The sequence below is a fragment of the Perca fluviatilis genome, chromosome 22, assembly GCF_010015445.1.
Source record: "Perca fluviatilis chromosome 22, GENO_Pfluv_1.0, whole genome shotgun sequence".
Taxonomy (NCBI): domain Eukaryota; kingdom Metazoa; phylum Chordata; class Actinopteri; order Perciformes; family Percidae; genus Perca; species Perca fluviatilis.
Genome location: NC_053133.1, coordinates 25723919 through 25741634, shown reverse-complemented (window position 1 = coordinate 25741634; position 17716 = coordinate 25723919). Strand labels below are relative to the sequence as shown.

Genomic DNA, 17716 nt, shown 5'->3' with positions numbered 1-17716 from the left:
TTTTTGGACAGGTTTTATTTTCAAACTTTTTTCGACATTTTTCCTCAGAATTTTGTTATATTGGGTCCAGTAAAAATTGACTTTGGGCAAGAAGAATTTCTTGAAAAAAAAAAAAAACCTTAGCGTTGAACCCTGGGTGCGTTTATTACCGTCTCCACCAACTTTTGCGAAATGTTCATTCACTAAATGTTAAATTTACAGGTTTTTCATCATTTCTTTTCAAATACAAATTTGTTTGTATAGGTGGCATGTTTATTTTGAGGGATCGGACATGAAAACACTCCGGTATCACCCTTTTTAAATTCACTGTTGTCTGTTTGTATCAACGATGTCCCTGCTGTCCACACACAAACCTCTCGAGTCCCGAGCCGCAGCGTTACAGTGGTCATGTGATGCCACTGCGGTTTGTCCTTTTTTGGGGTGGATTCATCTTCAACGCCTCCTCAGCAGTGAGAAGTTGTGTGTTAAACTGTGGACTTCATAATGCATCTTTGTTTTCAAAGGGGGGGGAAATGTTTTCAGAAGATACAGTAAATGCAGAAGGGCTGCGACTAATGATCATTATATCAATGTATTGTTTAGTCAATTAAATATCAAATAATTGTTGAAAAAAAATGATTTCCCAGAGACCAAAGTGACGTCTTAAAATGTCTCGTTTTGTTCGGCCAACAGTCGAAAACTCCAAGATCTATTATTTACTATCCTGTCGGACAAAGAAAAGCAGCAAATCCTCAGATTTGAGAAGCTGGAATCCAGAAAATGTTTTGGTTATTGCCGCTTGAAAAAAATGTCTGATTATCAAAATAGTTCCACGTGCTTTCAATCGGCTTATCGTCGCAGCTCTAATATGCTGCCATCTGTAGCTACGTTTCATTTTACAAACCTAAACTAATCATAACCTGGAATACAGAAGCTATATTAAAATAAGGACCACCAAGTAAAAGGGAAAATAAACATTGCTCATAGTCTCCATTTTTCAGGTCCAAAACATTTCAGACCCTTTTTTTGTTTGTTTTTTTCCAAGATGTTTCTTTTCCTAGTCAAATCTAATTTTCAACTCCAAGACTTTCAGAAAAATGCATAGGCCTCAAAAACTGGCCAGTGGGGGGGACACCCCCCCCCCAAAAAAAATATCTTTTCATAATGATTAATGAGAAATATTAACGGTTTAAAAAAACATCCCGAAACACCTGTGATGTTTTGAACAACACAGGAGAATAAAATTTCCCTTTTACATAATTTAAGACATTTGCACCATAACTTGATGCAGAAAAGGCACAAATTGTTGCAGAAAAAATTCCCTTCCCCAAATGTTAAAACAAATAACCTCACTAATGAACCCAGAGCCGGCCCGACCCATAAGCGAACTATAAGCGGCTGTTTAGGGCCCCGTGGTTACCAGATGGGGGGGCCCCCAAGAGTGCTTGAAATGTCCCACAATAGAGCTCATAACTCAGCCGGTCTATTTAAAGATAGCGTTGCTGCTAATAGGTCTCACATTAGTCTTTAAATGCGTATTTGTACATTATGAGTGCTTAAACTAATATTTACAATACACAAGTTGGTTTAGTGCCAATATGTTACAATTTGGAGAGTCCCCAAACCATATCCTGCTTAGGGCCCCCAAAAAGCCTAGGGCCGGCCCTGGTTGAACCCAAAGTTACGTCCTTGGAAAAGCGTGATCACAGTGTCAAAGGCCGGTCTGGTTGGTAAACCGGCCTCTTTAACTTCCTTAAGTCCCTTTACGTCTCTTCTGTGTCGCTGTACTCTGCAGCCGATATCCTGAACATCACATCTGCCACTCTGCAGTCCTCTCGCTGCTCATCCTCCTCCTCCTCCTCCTCCTCTCATGTTGCTGTTTAAAAGAAGAAACGTGTAACCGTTAAAGTACTACTGTCCGGATTTATGGCACATCCAGTCATAGCGCAGCATCCTTTAGTCCACCAGTCTTCAGTCTGCCAGTAGGAAAACAGAATAGCGGATTAAAAAAAAAAACACACCTTGCTGCAACGACTGTACTCGAAAAAGAAAGTAAAATCAGATTAATATATCTTATAATCTGAGTAGAAACTCTTTGGAAACGATTTGTAACTTCTTTCCAGAAATAAATGTTCATATTGGTCAACTTTCAGCCGGCTACCTGAGTGATTTTAGATCTGTGTTTGTTTCTGACTCTTCTTTGTGACTCAATTCTATGTCTACTGTTAGTAACAGGACTTTTTTGTATTATTGTCTCTGCACAGATAAAATAAATGAAGGAACTTGTGTGTATTCAAGTAAAAAATCCATCTAATGATGTTGATTTGTCAAATATTTCAATTTTTATTAGACTATTAAGTGTCCGAAATATATATTTGAGTATTTATTCAACTTATAAGATTAATTTAGAGAGAGAGAGAGAGAGAGAGAGAGAGAGAGAGAGAGAGAGAGAGAGAGAGAGAGAGAGAGAGAGAGAGAGAGAGAGAGAGAGAGAGAGAGAGAGAGAGAGAGAGAGAGAGAGAGAGAGAGAGAGAGAGAGAGAGAGAGAGAGAGAGAGAGAGAGAGAGAGAGAGAGAGAGAGAGAGAGAGAGAGAGAGAGAGAGAGAGAGAGAGAGAGAGAGAGAGAGAGAGAGAGAGAGAGAGAGAGAGAGAGAGAGAGAGAGAGAGAGAGAGAGAGAGAGAGCGCGTTTGGACTTCTTCAGAGACGATCTTTGTTTTGACTGACAACTCAAGTAAAATGCGCATGCGCCCTTAGGTATGGCTCTCTTGGCTTGCCGTAGAAAAGCGAAAGTCTCCTGGAAAGAGAATGTCATATGTGAAACTGGTAACTAATTATAACGATTGTCACATTTTTATCACCTTAAACATCGTGTATATATTAAGTGGCGGCTGTCATGTAGTGGAGCGTATGTTTTTAATGTTACACGCTGAAATTATACAACAAAAATGTAGTCAAAACGTTGCTAAAATCAGTCAACTGCCAATGTTAGAATGTTAGCTAGCTACTGTTGCTAACGGGTCAGTTAGCAACATGCACGAATGCTCCTTGTCTCCTTTTAATCAAGCGTCCGTGTTAAAATACGTGTTATTTCACTCTTATATGTCCCAATAGTGACTGAATTGTTATGTAAATTGTTTTAACTGAGAGCAGCGTCGCTTAGCGCTTTATTAGTTCATTTTAATCGTCGCTACCATTGTGTGTGCTCTGCCGGTGTGCCGCCAGGTGTCGCTGTGTGTCGCAGCTCCGGGTCTGACGGGCCTGCTGAGCGGCGCGGTGCTGGCTGCCACTGAGGGGAAGAAGAAGAGCTCACAGCCTGCTCTGAGCATCGATGAGGTGGGTTAGTCAGTAACTGACACACGGGGGAGATGCGATACGGTCAGGTCAAACCTTGTCATCAGCAGTGGTGCAAGAAGTATTCAGATGCTTTACTGCAGATAGATAGATAGATAGATAGATAGATAGATAGATAGATAGATACTTTATTGATCCCCAAGGTCCCAGTAGTTTAAAGACATCATACACCTACATCATAAACAGGATGATAACATAACAAATCTACATGAATAATATGGACAATAAAAGAAAAGATACTAAATAAAAAATCCACATGAATGTACTATAAGGGATGTATAAGCATGAGAGGCTTGCAGTGACAGGGCAGGGACTGACCCTGTGATTCAGTCTGCATGGGAAGGTGCTCTGTGAGAGGGGGTGTCATCATGGTGGTAGTGCATATAAGTCCAATAGTGCAAGGATAAAGTCTAGAGCCCGGCATTAAATTTGGACAATATGAAGTTGTTTGTTCTTCTGTACTAACTGACCAACTGGTCAGAAGCAGTTTTGTTGATGCATCTTGTGATCCAAAATGGAGAGGTCATTATTCCAGCAGGGTGTCATCACCTGGGCTGCGTCTCATAACCCTCTCCCGGGCCTCCTAGGTGGGAGGGACTAAGACGCGAGGAAAGGAGGCAAGTGGAGGAGTCCGAGATGCAATGTAAGGGTTATGAGATGCAGCCCTGGTTTTGTAAAATCTTAAATCAATACCAGACTACAAAATGTTTAGTCTGTGATCTGTCAATGAATACCTGCTTAGCCAGACCTGTGATTGGATAAGGATGTGTTCCCTTTTCAGCTTTGACTCTTGACTGTGGGTTCAGTTTCAGCTGATTATTGGCACCTTTTGATTCTACCTTAACACTGATTTTCACCTTGCTGTTGTCTGTTTCAGCTGCCGTCGTTATACACCAGGCCTGAAGTGGAGCCTCGGTGTGTGGAGCCAGAGGCCGGGCCGCTGGAGGAGAGCGTGGCATCGCTCAGAAAAATGGCAGAACCGTACACAAACCAGTGCCAGGTTTGTTCATATCACACGCTCCCTGGCACAATAACTGAAAGGTCCCATGGCATATACTTTTAGGTTTTTTAACATTAATATGAGTTCCCCAGCCTGCCTATGGTCCCCCAGTGGCTAGAAATGGTGATAGGTGTAAACCGAGCCCTGGGTATCCTGCTCTGCCTTTGAGAAAATGAAAGCTCAGATGGGCCGATCAGGAATCTTCTCCTTATGAGGTCATAAGGAGCAAGGTTACCTCCCCTTTCTCTGCTTTTCCCGCCCAGAGAATTTGGCCCCCCATGAGATAGAAACATCATGGCTTTCAAATGAGCAAAGTGGCAGTTGGTCAAGGCCACACCCCCACCCTCCACCTTGCCCCCTCTCTCTCCTCCTCAGTAGCTACAGACACAGAAATGGCACATCCTAAGGAAAGCTCATTGTGGGACTGGCTCTAGTGGCTGTAATTCTGCACCAAGACTTCAGATACAGTATTAGGGGACCACTAAGGTCTATATAAAAGAGACTTCAGATACAGTATTAGGGGACCACTAAGGTCTATATAAAAGCATCCAAAGAGCACCATGTCATGGGACCTTTAATAACACTTAATACAATCATAACAGTTGGGTTTGTGCTCTGTTGGAACATGTTTTCCAGAATTGCTACTACCTGCATGTTGGAGTAAAGGGTGGAGATGCTCCGTTTCTGTCTGTGTATCACTGCAAAACTCCACCAACCAAAATCTCTCTACTTACCGTAACTTCAGCCACACGTAAACACAACAATTCCCAAGTGTAACCAAACCATTAACCAGTTATATAAGTCGTGAGTTGCTCAAACCAAAGAGAAAGACAAACATTACGAAGGAGTCAAATTTAGAATTGGAAAGTGAATAATTAAATTGTAAATTGTATTTAAAGGTGCTCTAAGCGATGTTGGGTGACGTCACTTCTTGTCGACGTTCGAAGTATTGTCAAACAAAACGGAGGCTAGCTCGTTGTCGTGGTCCAGGACAGCTCTCCTCTGCCTAACTTCCCTCTTCACGCTTCTCTCTCCTCCACTCCCCACAGCCCCCTTCATGTGCATGTGCACTAACCCCCCACCCAAAAAGTAACACAGATGGTTCCATCCAAAGACTCTTCACAAGTCAAATTAAAGATCAGTTGACTACTATCATTGACTTGTATGTGTTTGTCTGTGATTATCCATAAACATCCTCTGATCTTAACTATTAGTCCAAATAATTTATAATTTCTGCCTTTTTTTTTTTTAACTCAAAAACTAGATATAATTTCTTATAGGCTACATCAGGTTTATTGGCTATACATTTCAAAACTCTGTGTAAAAATAGTGTTAATAAGTTGGTGTTAGTGTATACTGGTGGTAGTGGAAAAAAGTGCCGAAAACATCACAAAAATGCTACAAAACCGTTGGGGGAAAAAATGGCGAAAAGAGACAACAAAAAAAAGGTTTTAATTGTCATTCCTTCATTTTGACATGGAAGTACAACACAAGGGTTAACACAGCATCATCAAAATAAAAAGAATTGAAGATTTACTTCTTTTAATAAGAAATACATTTTCATTTTTTTCAGTCATGTGATGATAAACAAATGGGGAAAATTAACTTTAACTTTTAACTTTTTCTCAGCAAACGGGCCAAGCTGTAATGGAGAAAGTAGAGGTGAGTGACGTGTAAAAATACAATTCATTATTTTTACTTTTCTTTTATGACAAGCTGTGGTTGCTGTTTGCTTAACACTTTTCCAACAACCTTTTTGAGTGACATGTCGGGTTTTTTAATCACTACAACTGACCTCACTTTGACCGTCGCAACAAAAACGTCTGTGACAAAGCTGTCTTTTGCTTACATTTAGGTTACTGATTGTGTCTTTGATTTCTCTTTTATTCCCCTGCTCCGCAGCTGATCTCTCAAGTGCATAAAATAGTTGAGATTGAGTATTGTTCAGTCACCTTTGCACACTCTTAGTTTGACTTTTCAGTCCAACTGTTACAACCCTGCTGCTATCACAGCTAACTTTATGATATAAAAGTGTTACATAAAGACAGAAAAAAAAGTTGTTTTATTGTGCATTTATTGAGCACATAAAGGCTGTTATCAGATGAAAGTAACCTGCTCCTCTCTCTCTCTCTCTCTCTCTCTCTCTCTCTCTCTCTCTCTCTCTCTCTCTCTCTCTCTCTCTCTCTCTCTCCCCCCCATCCCCCCTGTGTCTGCTGTTAATCTTTGGACTCCAGCAATTATACCAGACTGTGGAGCCCACACTCAACACCTCCGTAACAACAGTCACAGGTGAGGAAAAAAACATTTTTTTCTAGGTCAGTGTAGTCAACGAAATGTGTGCCGTGAGCATAAATCAATTAGTTTGAATAGTTGGTTGGTTGACTGACTGGACAGGACATAAAGAACAAAAGCAAATATGCTAGACCTGTAAACAATCCTTTTAAAACAATAAAAGTGGTTGGCCTAAAGGTTAGAGAAGCGAGCTTGTGACCGGGATGTCGTCGGTTCAATCCCCAGACCGACAGGCTAAAAAAAATCTGGGTGGGGAAAGTGAAAGAGCAGCACTTGTCCCTCCCTCATTACCACCACTGAGGTGCCCTGTTGAACCCCAACCGCTCCAGTGGAGCTGCTCAGTGGCCAGCAGATCAGACTGTGGTTGTACTGGGCAGCTTCCAGGTATGGATGTGGACCTGAGTTCAGTTCAGTTTTATTTATTTAGCACATTTAAAAACAACCATAGTTGACCAAAGTGCTTAAAAAACCAACCCCAAGATAGATAGTATACACAAACAATACACAATACAAAATAATCAACAGTTGAAAAGGGTCAAGGTGTCAAAGCTCAACTTGAATTGAAAGCCAATGCATAGTAATGGGTCTTAAGCAAGGACTTGAATGCTTGAACAGTCCGAGATGTTCTTATATGAATAGGTAAACTATTCCACAGGTTTGGAGCAGCCACCGCAAAGGCTCGGTCACCTTTGTTTTTTAACCTGGAGATGGGCACATCGAGGAGCATCTGATTGGAAGACCTCTGTGCTTTGACAGGTGTACCTAAAGTACCTAGAGCAGGGGTGTCAAACTCAACTTCACTAAAGGCCACACTGGGAAAGGAGAATCGCATCAAGAGCCAGAGTTTATTTTCATGCTTTTATTTCGAAAAACTCAAATATCTTTGACTGTATTGTTCCATGTCTCATTATATAGTCTTCTCACTTACAGTTTGGTCCACATAAAGCCATAAACATGGCAGCAAATAGTTCCTTAGAAATCTTAGAATTTAGCAAATCAAGCAAAACAAAGATTACATTTTAAAAGTCGAGCAACCTGTTTTCATTTCAAAAGCTCTCTGCTTCTGTGGGGATTTCTGGGAGTCTTAAAGTCGGCAAACCTACCAAATTCTGCTCTAGGTGTGGTGTAGTTGCCATTTGAAAAACAGTTTCCTGTCTTTTTGTTTTGGTGCACAACTGGGCGGGCCAAGCCGGATCAAAACCTGTCAAGTGGCCGGGTTCGGCCCGCGGGCCTTGAGTTTGACACATGTGACCTAGAGCATCAACACAGGCGCTGAAATGTTCAGCACGACCAAACGCAACAATTTCAGTCTTATTGTCACTGAGACAGAGGAAATTCTGATCCAACCATATTTTGAGATCCCTCAGGCAGTTAAGCAAAGGCTGGATAGTGTCCTTATCGTTGTTCATTTACAGGCAAATAGATTTGTACATCGTCTGCAAAACAATGGAACAAAATGTTATGTTTTTTTTTTTTAAATGGACCCCAAGGGCAGCATGTACAGAGAAAAGAGTGTGAATGTGATCAGGGTGTTCCTGCGAAAGAGAGGCTTCCTCTCAGTGAAAAAAAAAAAACAGACCTCGACGGGTAACTCCACTGCTATTTTCAGATATTTCACAACCCATCAACAGTCACTCTAGGTCAGTGTAGTCAACGAAATATGTGCCGGGAGCATAAATCAATTAGTTTGAATAGTTGGTTGACCGACTGGACAGGACATAAAGAACAAAAACAAATATGCTAGACCTGTAAACAATCTGTGGAATTCCCCTTTGAAGTGGTGGCCTAAATAACTTTAATAATAATAATAATAATTTATTTGATATAGCACCCTTTTTACAGACGAGTCACAAAGTGCTTCACACAAAAGACATTTGATAAAATACAGTAGGATCCAAAACAGAAAATAAACAAGCAAAAACTAATACAATACCAATGAAGATTAGAAGACTAAAAACCCAAAATTACAAACATGAGACAAAAGCGAGTTGAAACGAGCGTGTCTTCAGCTGCTTTCTAAAAGTGTCAACCGAGACTGCAGAACGTAAGGTAAAAGGAAGGGCGTTCCACAGAGTCAGAGCTACACTTCACAGGACCGGTCACCTTTTAGTTTTCAAACGAGCGTGTGGGACCACCAGTAGTCTCTGGTTAGAAGACCCGAGGGACCTGTTAGTAGTGTACAGATGGAGCAGATCAGAGATATATATATATATATATATATATACACTATACATATACATACACACACACACACACACACACACACACACACACACACACACACACACACACACACACACACACACACACAGTACAGGCCAAAAGTTTGGACACACCTTCTCATTCAGTGCGTTTCCTTTTTATTTTCATGACTATTTCCATTGTAGATTCTCACTGAAGGCATCAAAACTATGAATGAACACATGTAGAATTATGTACTTAACAAAAAGATATATTTTTATTAATAAGGGAAAAAATGCCACTAATTAACCCTGACAAAGCACACCTGTGAAGGTAAAACCATTTCAGGTGACTACCTCATGAAGCTCATTGAGAGAACACCAAGGGTTTGCAGAGTTATCAAAAAAATCAAAGGGTGGCTACTTTGAAGAATCTAAAATATAAGACATGTTTTTCAGTTATTTCACACTTTTTGTTAAGTACATAATTCCATATGTGTTCATTCATAGTTTTGATGCCTTCAGTGAGAATCTACAATGTAAATAGTCATGAAAATAAAGAAACACATTGAATGAGAAGGTGTGTCCAAACTTTTGGCCTGTACGTGTGTGTGTGTATGTATATGTATGTATGTATATATATATATATATATAATATATATATATATATGTATATGTATGTATGTGTATATATATATATATATATAATATATATATATATATATATATATATATATATATATATATATATATATATATATATATATATATATATATATATATATCGGCGTGCCTGACCATGCAATGCTAGATGCAATGCTTTATATCTAGGAACAATAACTTTAAATTGGATCCTGAACTTGATCAGAAGCCAATGTAACAGGGATAAAACAGTAGTGATGTGTGACATTGTGCTGGACCTGGTCAACGACGGGTGACTCCACTTCTGTTTTCAGATATTTCACCGCCCATCAGCCATCTTCTCTCAGTGTCTTCAACCCTTATTTTATTTTTCAGATGTGTACCAGTTCCTCAGTGACCCCCCTCCCGACCTCTACCCCAGTGTTGCGGCGGTGGGCTTCTCTGGCTTCCTGGGACTTTATTTGGCCAAAGGTAAAGGTAACCGCACACAAACACACTGACCTGCATTACCTCTCGGAGACGAATGGGGTCAGACGGGCTGATAACGAGTGAGCGGGAGGCGATACGGTGGAAAAACCTTGATGTGACACGACTGTTTTCTACGAGAAGTTTCTTTTAATTCCAGACAATTCACTCTTCGCTATTTACACTACTGATGCTAAAACCAGCATGTCAACAATGCTCGGTTTCAAACGTGACGTTATTAAAAAGCCTCTCTGAGGGCGAGCTACACAGAATGTAATTAAACAGGTTGTTACTATATTCCAAGTGCAATATCTTTCTGTACTTCGTGGCGTGTTTTATCGTGCAGGTTGACATTGCAATGACAATAATAAAACCATATATCGTGCAGCACTATCATGGAGATGATGAAGGTACTTTTCAAACCTAATTGCAGCAATTTGCATCGTAATTTGCACTCCTCAGAGTCATGACTCGGTCAAATCTTAACACGCAGACGTGAAACATATTGATATCATTCAGTGTGACTCAACACTTCTCGAGGAGTTATTATTTTCGATGTCCATGGAGAATAAACGTCCATAAATCACAAATAAAAGACGCTTTCCAGAACTTGCCTGAGAGTCATCCTGTTGTTGTCTCAGTTTTGTCACAGTGTCAGACGTTGTAAAACCGCTGCTTTAAAGTAACAACCTTAAAGCCCTTCTCTGATAACAGTTTGTTTGCATTTGGTTGACTTTTTCATTTAAAATTCAAGTAAAAGAGTGCAGAACACACAGGGCGTCACACAGCCCAAGGAGCTGTTGTCTGTCTTAAATCAGTAAAATGTGGGTCAAGTCAAGATAACGAGGCAAGGGTCATAACAGTTCATATAGCAGCGCTTTCACTCTGATGCCTGGTTTAAAACCTCTCCTCTTCCTCTTCCAGGCTCCAGGGTGAAGCAGCTGGTGTTTCCTGTTGGACTCATGGCTCCTCTGTCACGTTTAACAAAAACACAAATAATCAAACACTAAAAACCTCTACATCTCTCAACAACCACTTCAAAATGGTTACAACCTCCCTGTTATTTTATTATTTATTTTAAGACAAGGCCTTCACAAGACAAAAAACGAAAAAAAAAAAAAACCACAAAGGCGCCGCCTCCATCAAACACCCAAACAACCTCCTTTATTTTTCCCACAAACAAAAACAAAAAAAAAAAATTCTCTCCTCCTCACTGCGCTTTCCTGGGTGTCGCTGCCACCTGCCTATTTTTTGCCTATTCTGTCGTCCAACTATTCCTGCCGCGGTCGTTCGTCTGCAGTTGTTCCCGGCCTCTAACGCCCCTTAGTTGTGCGTGCGGCGCCTTTGTTCCTTTGCCACTCCTTTCTTTTTTGTTTTTTCTAGTGTTTTTTTTTTTTTTTTCCCTCTCCATCCTCAAGTTCCATCCCTTCTAAGTTCTGGTTGCATAGTAGCTGTCTGAGATATATATATATATATATATATATATATTTTAAAAAAATTTTTAAAAAAAAAAAAATATATATATATATATATATATATTATATGTATATGTGTGTGTGTGTGTGTTTTTGTACGCGTGTTTCTCAATCTGTCTGAGATATATATATATATATATTTTTTTCACATTTTTCACACACACACTTTATGTCTCTTTATATATATATATATATATATATATACACATTTTTCACACACACTCTCTCTCTCTCTCTGTATGTTGTGTATATATACTATGTGTGTTTTTTTTTTTTTTTGTATATATATGTGTGTGTATATATATATATGTGTTTTTTTGTGTATATATATATATGTGTGTGTATATATATTTATGTTATTATATATGTGTTATGTATATGTGTGTGTGTATATATATATATATATATTTGTATGTATTTTTATGTGATATTTATATATATTATATATATCTATTTTTTTTTTCTTTGCTATCTGCTCTCTCCCTCTATTTTTTTTTTTTTTTTTTTTTTTTTTTTTTTTTTTTATCCTATATCCTTCCCTTTTTTTTTTTTTTTTTCCCTTCTCCCCCCCCCCCCCCCCTTTCCCCCCCCCCCTTCCCCCCTCTCTTCCACTCCCCTTTCTCTCTTTCCCTCCTTCCTAATAAAATTAATTTTTTTTTTTTGAAAATACAACAAATTGGCACAATCTGGTAGGAATTTTTTGTAACCTTTTTTATATCTCCTCTCTCTCTCTCCGCGCCTTCCTTTCCTCCACTTTCTTCCTTCTCCACCTCACTATTCCTTCCACTGTGTCTCTCAGTTTCCCCACCATTTTCTCTCAATCACAGGGCTCCTTGTTCATTCGTTTCATTCCATTCTTCTTCCACCATCTGGCATATTTTATTTATGTTCCATTCATACTTTTTTGTTTTGGATCATTGTCTTGTTAGGCTCTCCATCCAATCTCCATCCCAATTTCTTCCCTATATTCACTCCATCCTCCTTCTTTCCTCCTTCCCCTTTTCTTTCCTGTCTCTGTCTTATTAATGCATGTCAAAAACAAATGTTGAGTGGTGGTGTGTTCCATGTCACTGTATTTTTTCTTTCTTGTTATTTTCGGTTTCCATCCTCCTCTTCTATTGTGTCTCCAGTTCTTTCCTTCCTCCTTCCATCTCCCTTTCTTCACCACTCTTTTCCGTTATACTGTATCCTGACATTGTGTATCCCTTCTGTCTCCGTTCATCCATTGATCCATCGGGCCTCTGCGCTCCTCAGTCTCATTATACGATAGGGCTGTGGTCTCCTCCATGGTCTGTCTCTTTCCATCTTATGCCTCCTTTTTACAAGATGTTCTGTATCCATCCTTTCCTGTGTGTGTTCCATATTCTCCTTCCCTCCCGTCCTCCTTTGTCCCTTCTCTGGCTGGTCCCCTTTATCCATTCGTCCTTCCGTCCATTCATTCCCCCCCCCCTTCCATTGTGTCGGATTCCTAATGTGTGTGATTCTCACTCGTTCTCTTCTCAAAAACATATATTTTTTTCTCTCTTTTTCTCTTTTTTTTTTTTTTTTTTTTTTTTTTTTTTTTTTTTTTTTTTTTTTTCTTTCTTTTTTTTTTCTCAACACTCCCGTCTCTGTGTGTCTCTCTGCCTGCTTATATATATTTTTTTTTTTTTTTTTTTTTTGTCTGTGCCTGTGCTGTCTCTGTGTGTCTGTCTCTCTCTCTGTCTGTGTGTCTCTCTGTCTGTCTCTCTGTGCTGCTGTGTGTGTCTGTCTGCCTGTGTGTGTGTCTGTCTGTGTGTGTGTGTGTCATGTGTGTGTTGTGTGCTCTGTCTGTGTGTGTGTGTATGTGTGTGTGTGTGTGTATGTGTATGTGTATGTGTATGTATATGGTATGTGTATGTATGTATATGTATATGTTATGTATGTATGTATGTATGTATATTTGTATTTATATATATATATATATTGTATACTTACACACATATATACACACACACATATACACACACACACATATATATATATATATATAGTATCAATGGAGAATAACTAAAAGAAGTGGATTGGTAACTCAGGTGAGACGAGTTAAAAGCGTTTTGACTGACTCTCAGTTGTACACCACTACAGTCAGCTGATGTCTTAAGTAACAAATGTTGCTTGAAGTTTAAATGATGTTTCAGATGGTTTGTGTTGAAACAAATCCAGACAATCTTCTGTATTTATCAGAAGTCGAGAAAGAGCCTTGTGCTAGAAATGTTACACAGCGTTAAAATCCTTCTTACGGGAACAACTTGGTGTGCAGATCTATTTGTTTCAATGTTATTTCTTTGTTCCAGCACCCATCCTGTTGGGCAAAGGAATCTTTTTTTTTTTTTATCGTTTCAGATGTTTTGTGTAACAGTAAAGTTGCATAGACTTCCTGCAACTTGCACATGACCAATGCAACTAGATTGATTGTAAAGTTTCATTGTGTAATATTTATAATACAAGTTTTTGAGGCCTTTACATGATATTTTGTACAACTGTTTGTCCATAAGACTTTGCTATATTTGTCCACGTTAGACAGTATTTACACCCCAGGACACTAAACTCCACTCTGCTCCGACATATAAACTGGATTTTCCTAACAAGTCAGCAAAAAACTTCCACATGATAGAAACAAAAAGATGACCCCTCTAAATCTGTTTTCACATCTTTATTTAATCTTTCTCCCAGCACTGAAATAAACTCAGGAAACAGCTGTGAAAGCAGGAACAGTGACCTACATCTACTTTATTTTCTTTTAAGGTAAAAATTATTCCCTGTTGGTAGGTATTTGTTGGGCACCAGTGAGCCAAAAAAAAGAAGCTATTTTAACTGAAAACCACAGAGGAAATTCACACCCTCGCCCCATGAACTAACTGTAGCTTATCAGCTCAGACGGACATCACGTAGATGCAAACTTTCCAGGCAGGTCTCTGTGCTGTATCAGCGTTTGTGTGCTTTTGATCTGTGCCTCGTTTCCTGCTAGGAAAGGGTTGTGCTTTCCTGCAGGAAGTTCTGGCTGTGAATTGTGTCTGGGCCATTTTATTTACTGTATTTCCACCCAGAGAGCCGGCAGACAGGAACACACAAATGCATAGAGAGACACGCCCTAACGCAATCACACTTCAGCTCAGCACACATGCAGCAATGAGACGGATGAGCAGGGCAGAGTGCAGATATGAAAACACTTGCGCTGACAAGATAAAAAAAAAAAAGAGCCGTTTGTTTGCATGTCAAAAGACTTTTTGTTTTAGGGACGTGTAAAAAAACCAATTTGTGGGTCTAAAATATCTAAGAAATAAACTGGAAAGCTGCAAACTCATGTAGTATTTTTATTTAAAATTGTTGTATCGTGTGCCAAAATGTAGATCTGGCAAAATGTTTTGACCTGTAGATTTTAAATTTAAAAGATGACATCAGTGATGAGCCAAAGCCTATATAGTTGGTAGTTCCTCTCAGTTCTTCATTTCAAAATAACTTACTTATATATAAAGATGCTAGAATGAATAGCTGTGGATGCAGGGAGGGGCCCATAGAAAATGCCTTTCTACAGGGCCCATAATTTTGTGCTACACCCCTGGTGGTTTTAAAGAAGCTATGTTTATAATTCATCCGTATATCATAGTTCAGAGCCACGACGTTCCACAATCCCACTGGGATTGCTGCGGTTCTGCCAGATGTCCCTCATTTTGGCCGGATGTCCGTCCCCTTCCTCTTTCTTCATGTTGGCGTTCTAAACAGCTAGCTAGACTATCTGTCCAATCTGAGTTTTCTGTTGCACGACTAAAACAACTTTTGAACGTACACACGTTCCACCAAAACAAGTTCCTTCCAGAGGCTATTTAGCCGAGGCACCGTGGCTCCGTCTGGCGTTTAGCCCCGCCCACGACGATTGCGATTGGTTTAAAGAAACGCCAAATAAACCAGAGCACGTTTTTCTCCCATCCCTGAATGCTGTGTGGACTAGCCAGACCCTCCTCCGCAGCGCTGTGGAGGAAGGTCTGACAATGCGAGACTACAGTTAAGATAACCTGGACAGATGAACCGACAAAAACTTTTAATGGTCCAATTCCATCTGAGGATCTTTTTTTTTCAAGATTTCTTTTATTGTCATGGATTAAAGGAATTATTTTGAATGCATCAAAACGGAAATCACAATAGCCACAAACACACAACTCATACAAAAAATTCTCAGACGCACAAATTTATAATACCCAAATCCAAAATATGTATGTTGCCTTGTTCTCTGCCCAAATATGAAGTTGTAGCTGTGTTTGCTCTGCTTTGAATGGTGCCAGACACCAAACCATGATCAGATTATTAGTTACAGTATCTCAGCCCTCTCTCTGATTGGGCGCTTTGCTAATGCTGTTCCTCGTGCTTCTCACCAGGCGAGTCGGGACTCGTCGTACACCTTGGCTCAGCGGGGCCGCGTCACCGTGGAGACTCTCTGGAAAGAGCCTCCGTTTGGCAAAAAGAAGGTGAGTCTCAGTATTATCTCCAAATATTCTCATTAGGGCTGTCCTCGAGTAAAGAAATTCTCAGTCGACTAACGCTCTGTGATATGATTTTCTCGACTTATCAGTTAGTTGATTTAATCTACAGATCTGTAAAGAAAGAATCAGGCAAAAAGCACCACTTTAAATCTTGTGTTTACCAGAAATGTGCTCATAAGTTTCTTGGAATTAAGTCATTAAGCATAACAAAGCATAAAAAAATTACTTATCGACTAAAGAAATCTTAGTCGACTAACAATAGAGGGGCAGCCCTAATTATCGTGTATATTGACTGATGTATATCGATGTTAAAAGGTTTATTGTAATCGGTATTATGACTTTTTGTATTTTTTTGGAGAAGAAAGAGCAAACAGAGAGCAACGACAAGACCAGCTGAGACGGCAAGAAGACACACACCTGTCCATCCTGAGAGACTTTCACCTTCCAGTAACACACACTCACACCTGTACGACTCTGATTAGTATTCACTTAATAATAATAATTCATTTAAGTTGTATATCTCAGAAACTTGGTGGTGTAAGTGTGTTTCTGAAACGCCTCCTGCCTCCTCTTGACTCATTCCTGAACACCGCGACCTCTTCCAAGAAGCGGAGTCTTTTCACATCCCGTTATTGAGATAAATGCAGTCCTCCTCCCCTTCGTCCTCTCTAATCATTTCTCACGACGTCAGCTCTTCCAGTTTCTGTTCTGTTCCGCGAAGCAGGTCACAGAGTCGAGTTTCTGCAGTGTTTGCTCTCTAACATTAAGGATGTCTGCCACCGATCCTTCCTTATTCTTTTATTTGTTCAAGCTGCACGACACAGTTTCACAGACTGTTACAGAGAGGTGTGACACTGTTAAAACTCAGTGTTATTTCATTATGTAGCACTTTAAAGGTCCAGTGTGTAACACTTTTAGTTGTTCGTTATCAAAATCGGTGTTGCCCGTTCACCAACTTCTCCTTTTTCATGAATATTTACCTCCACCATCAATTCCAAGTATTCCTTTTGGCTTGAAATTTTACATTTGCATTTGCATTAACTGGGGTAGACGCTCCATATTCATGCTCCATCTTGAACTACGTTAGCCGGTGAGGGACATACAGGACGTACTGCTCCACCTTTCACGTTTTCTCTGTCACATGATAAACTCCCAGGTGCTGCTAATGCTGCTAACGGTATCGTAGCTTCCTGGTCCCGGCAAGTTTGAAGAAGGAAAACATGGAGGACCACATGTATTCAAAATCCAAATTTCAGGAACAGGAGTCTTCTTCTTCTTCTTCTTCTTCGCCCAGAATAAGAATAAGGAGATTGAAAAGAGCAAGAGACTGGCTTTTTGAAGCGTGAAGGCTACCGTAGCTGTAATAACTACTTTGAACTGCGTGGCGCGAGAGAGTTGATTGCGATATATGATCTCAACGCTAGATGGGAGAAATTCCCACACACTGGACCTTTTAAAAAGCAGACAAGTTTGCACCAAAGTGCTTTATAAAGACAGATATATATATGTATACTTAACATAAAACATATATGTATAGATGTTGTGGAAATAAAACTAGATTCAAATAGAAACAAGTTGAATCGCAAATGAAAACCCCGGAAATCTGATTAAAAAAGAAAAACTGGTTAAACGCAATTAATAAAAAAAAAAATAAAAAATCGTAAATACTCAGAGCTGAAACGGTAAGTAGTTTAACTGAGTAGTTATTCAACAGATGTTTATCAGCCACTATTTCGATAAATTAGTTAAGTAATGTGGTCGGTTTCAGCTTCCCAAATGTGAGATTTTGCTCATTTTTCTTGTCTTATTTGATGGTAAACTGAATATCTTTG

At 39.6% G+C, this 17716-nt stretch overlaps 1 protein-coding gene across 1 annotated transcript; it reads left to right on the top strand.

Annotated features, from left to right (window-relative positions):
- The first annotated feature begins 2694 nt into the window (after positions 1-2694).
- On the top strand, positions 2695-16935 carry LOC120552722 (MICOS complex subunit MIC26-like). Its single transcript, XM_039790946.1, has 10 exons — positions 2695-2803; positions 3203-3313; positions 4209-4331; positions 5961-5993; positions 6566-6620; positions 9821-9916; positions 10835-10888; positions 14375-14409; positions 15657-15869; positions 16246-16935. Exons 1-10 carry the CDS (start codon positions 2786-2788, stop codon positions 16279-16281), a joined length of 774 nt encoding a protein of 257 aa, XP_039646880.1. The 5' UTR covers positions 2695-2785; the 3' UTR covers positions 16282-16935.
- Positions 16936-17716: the final 781 nt, after the last annotated feature.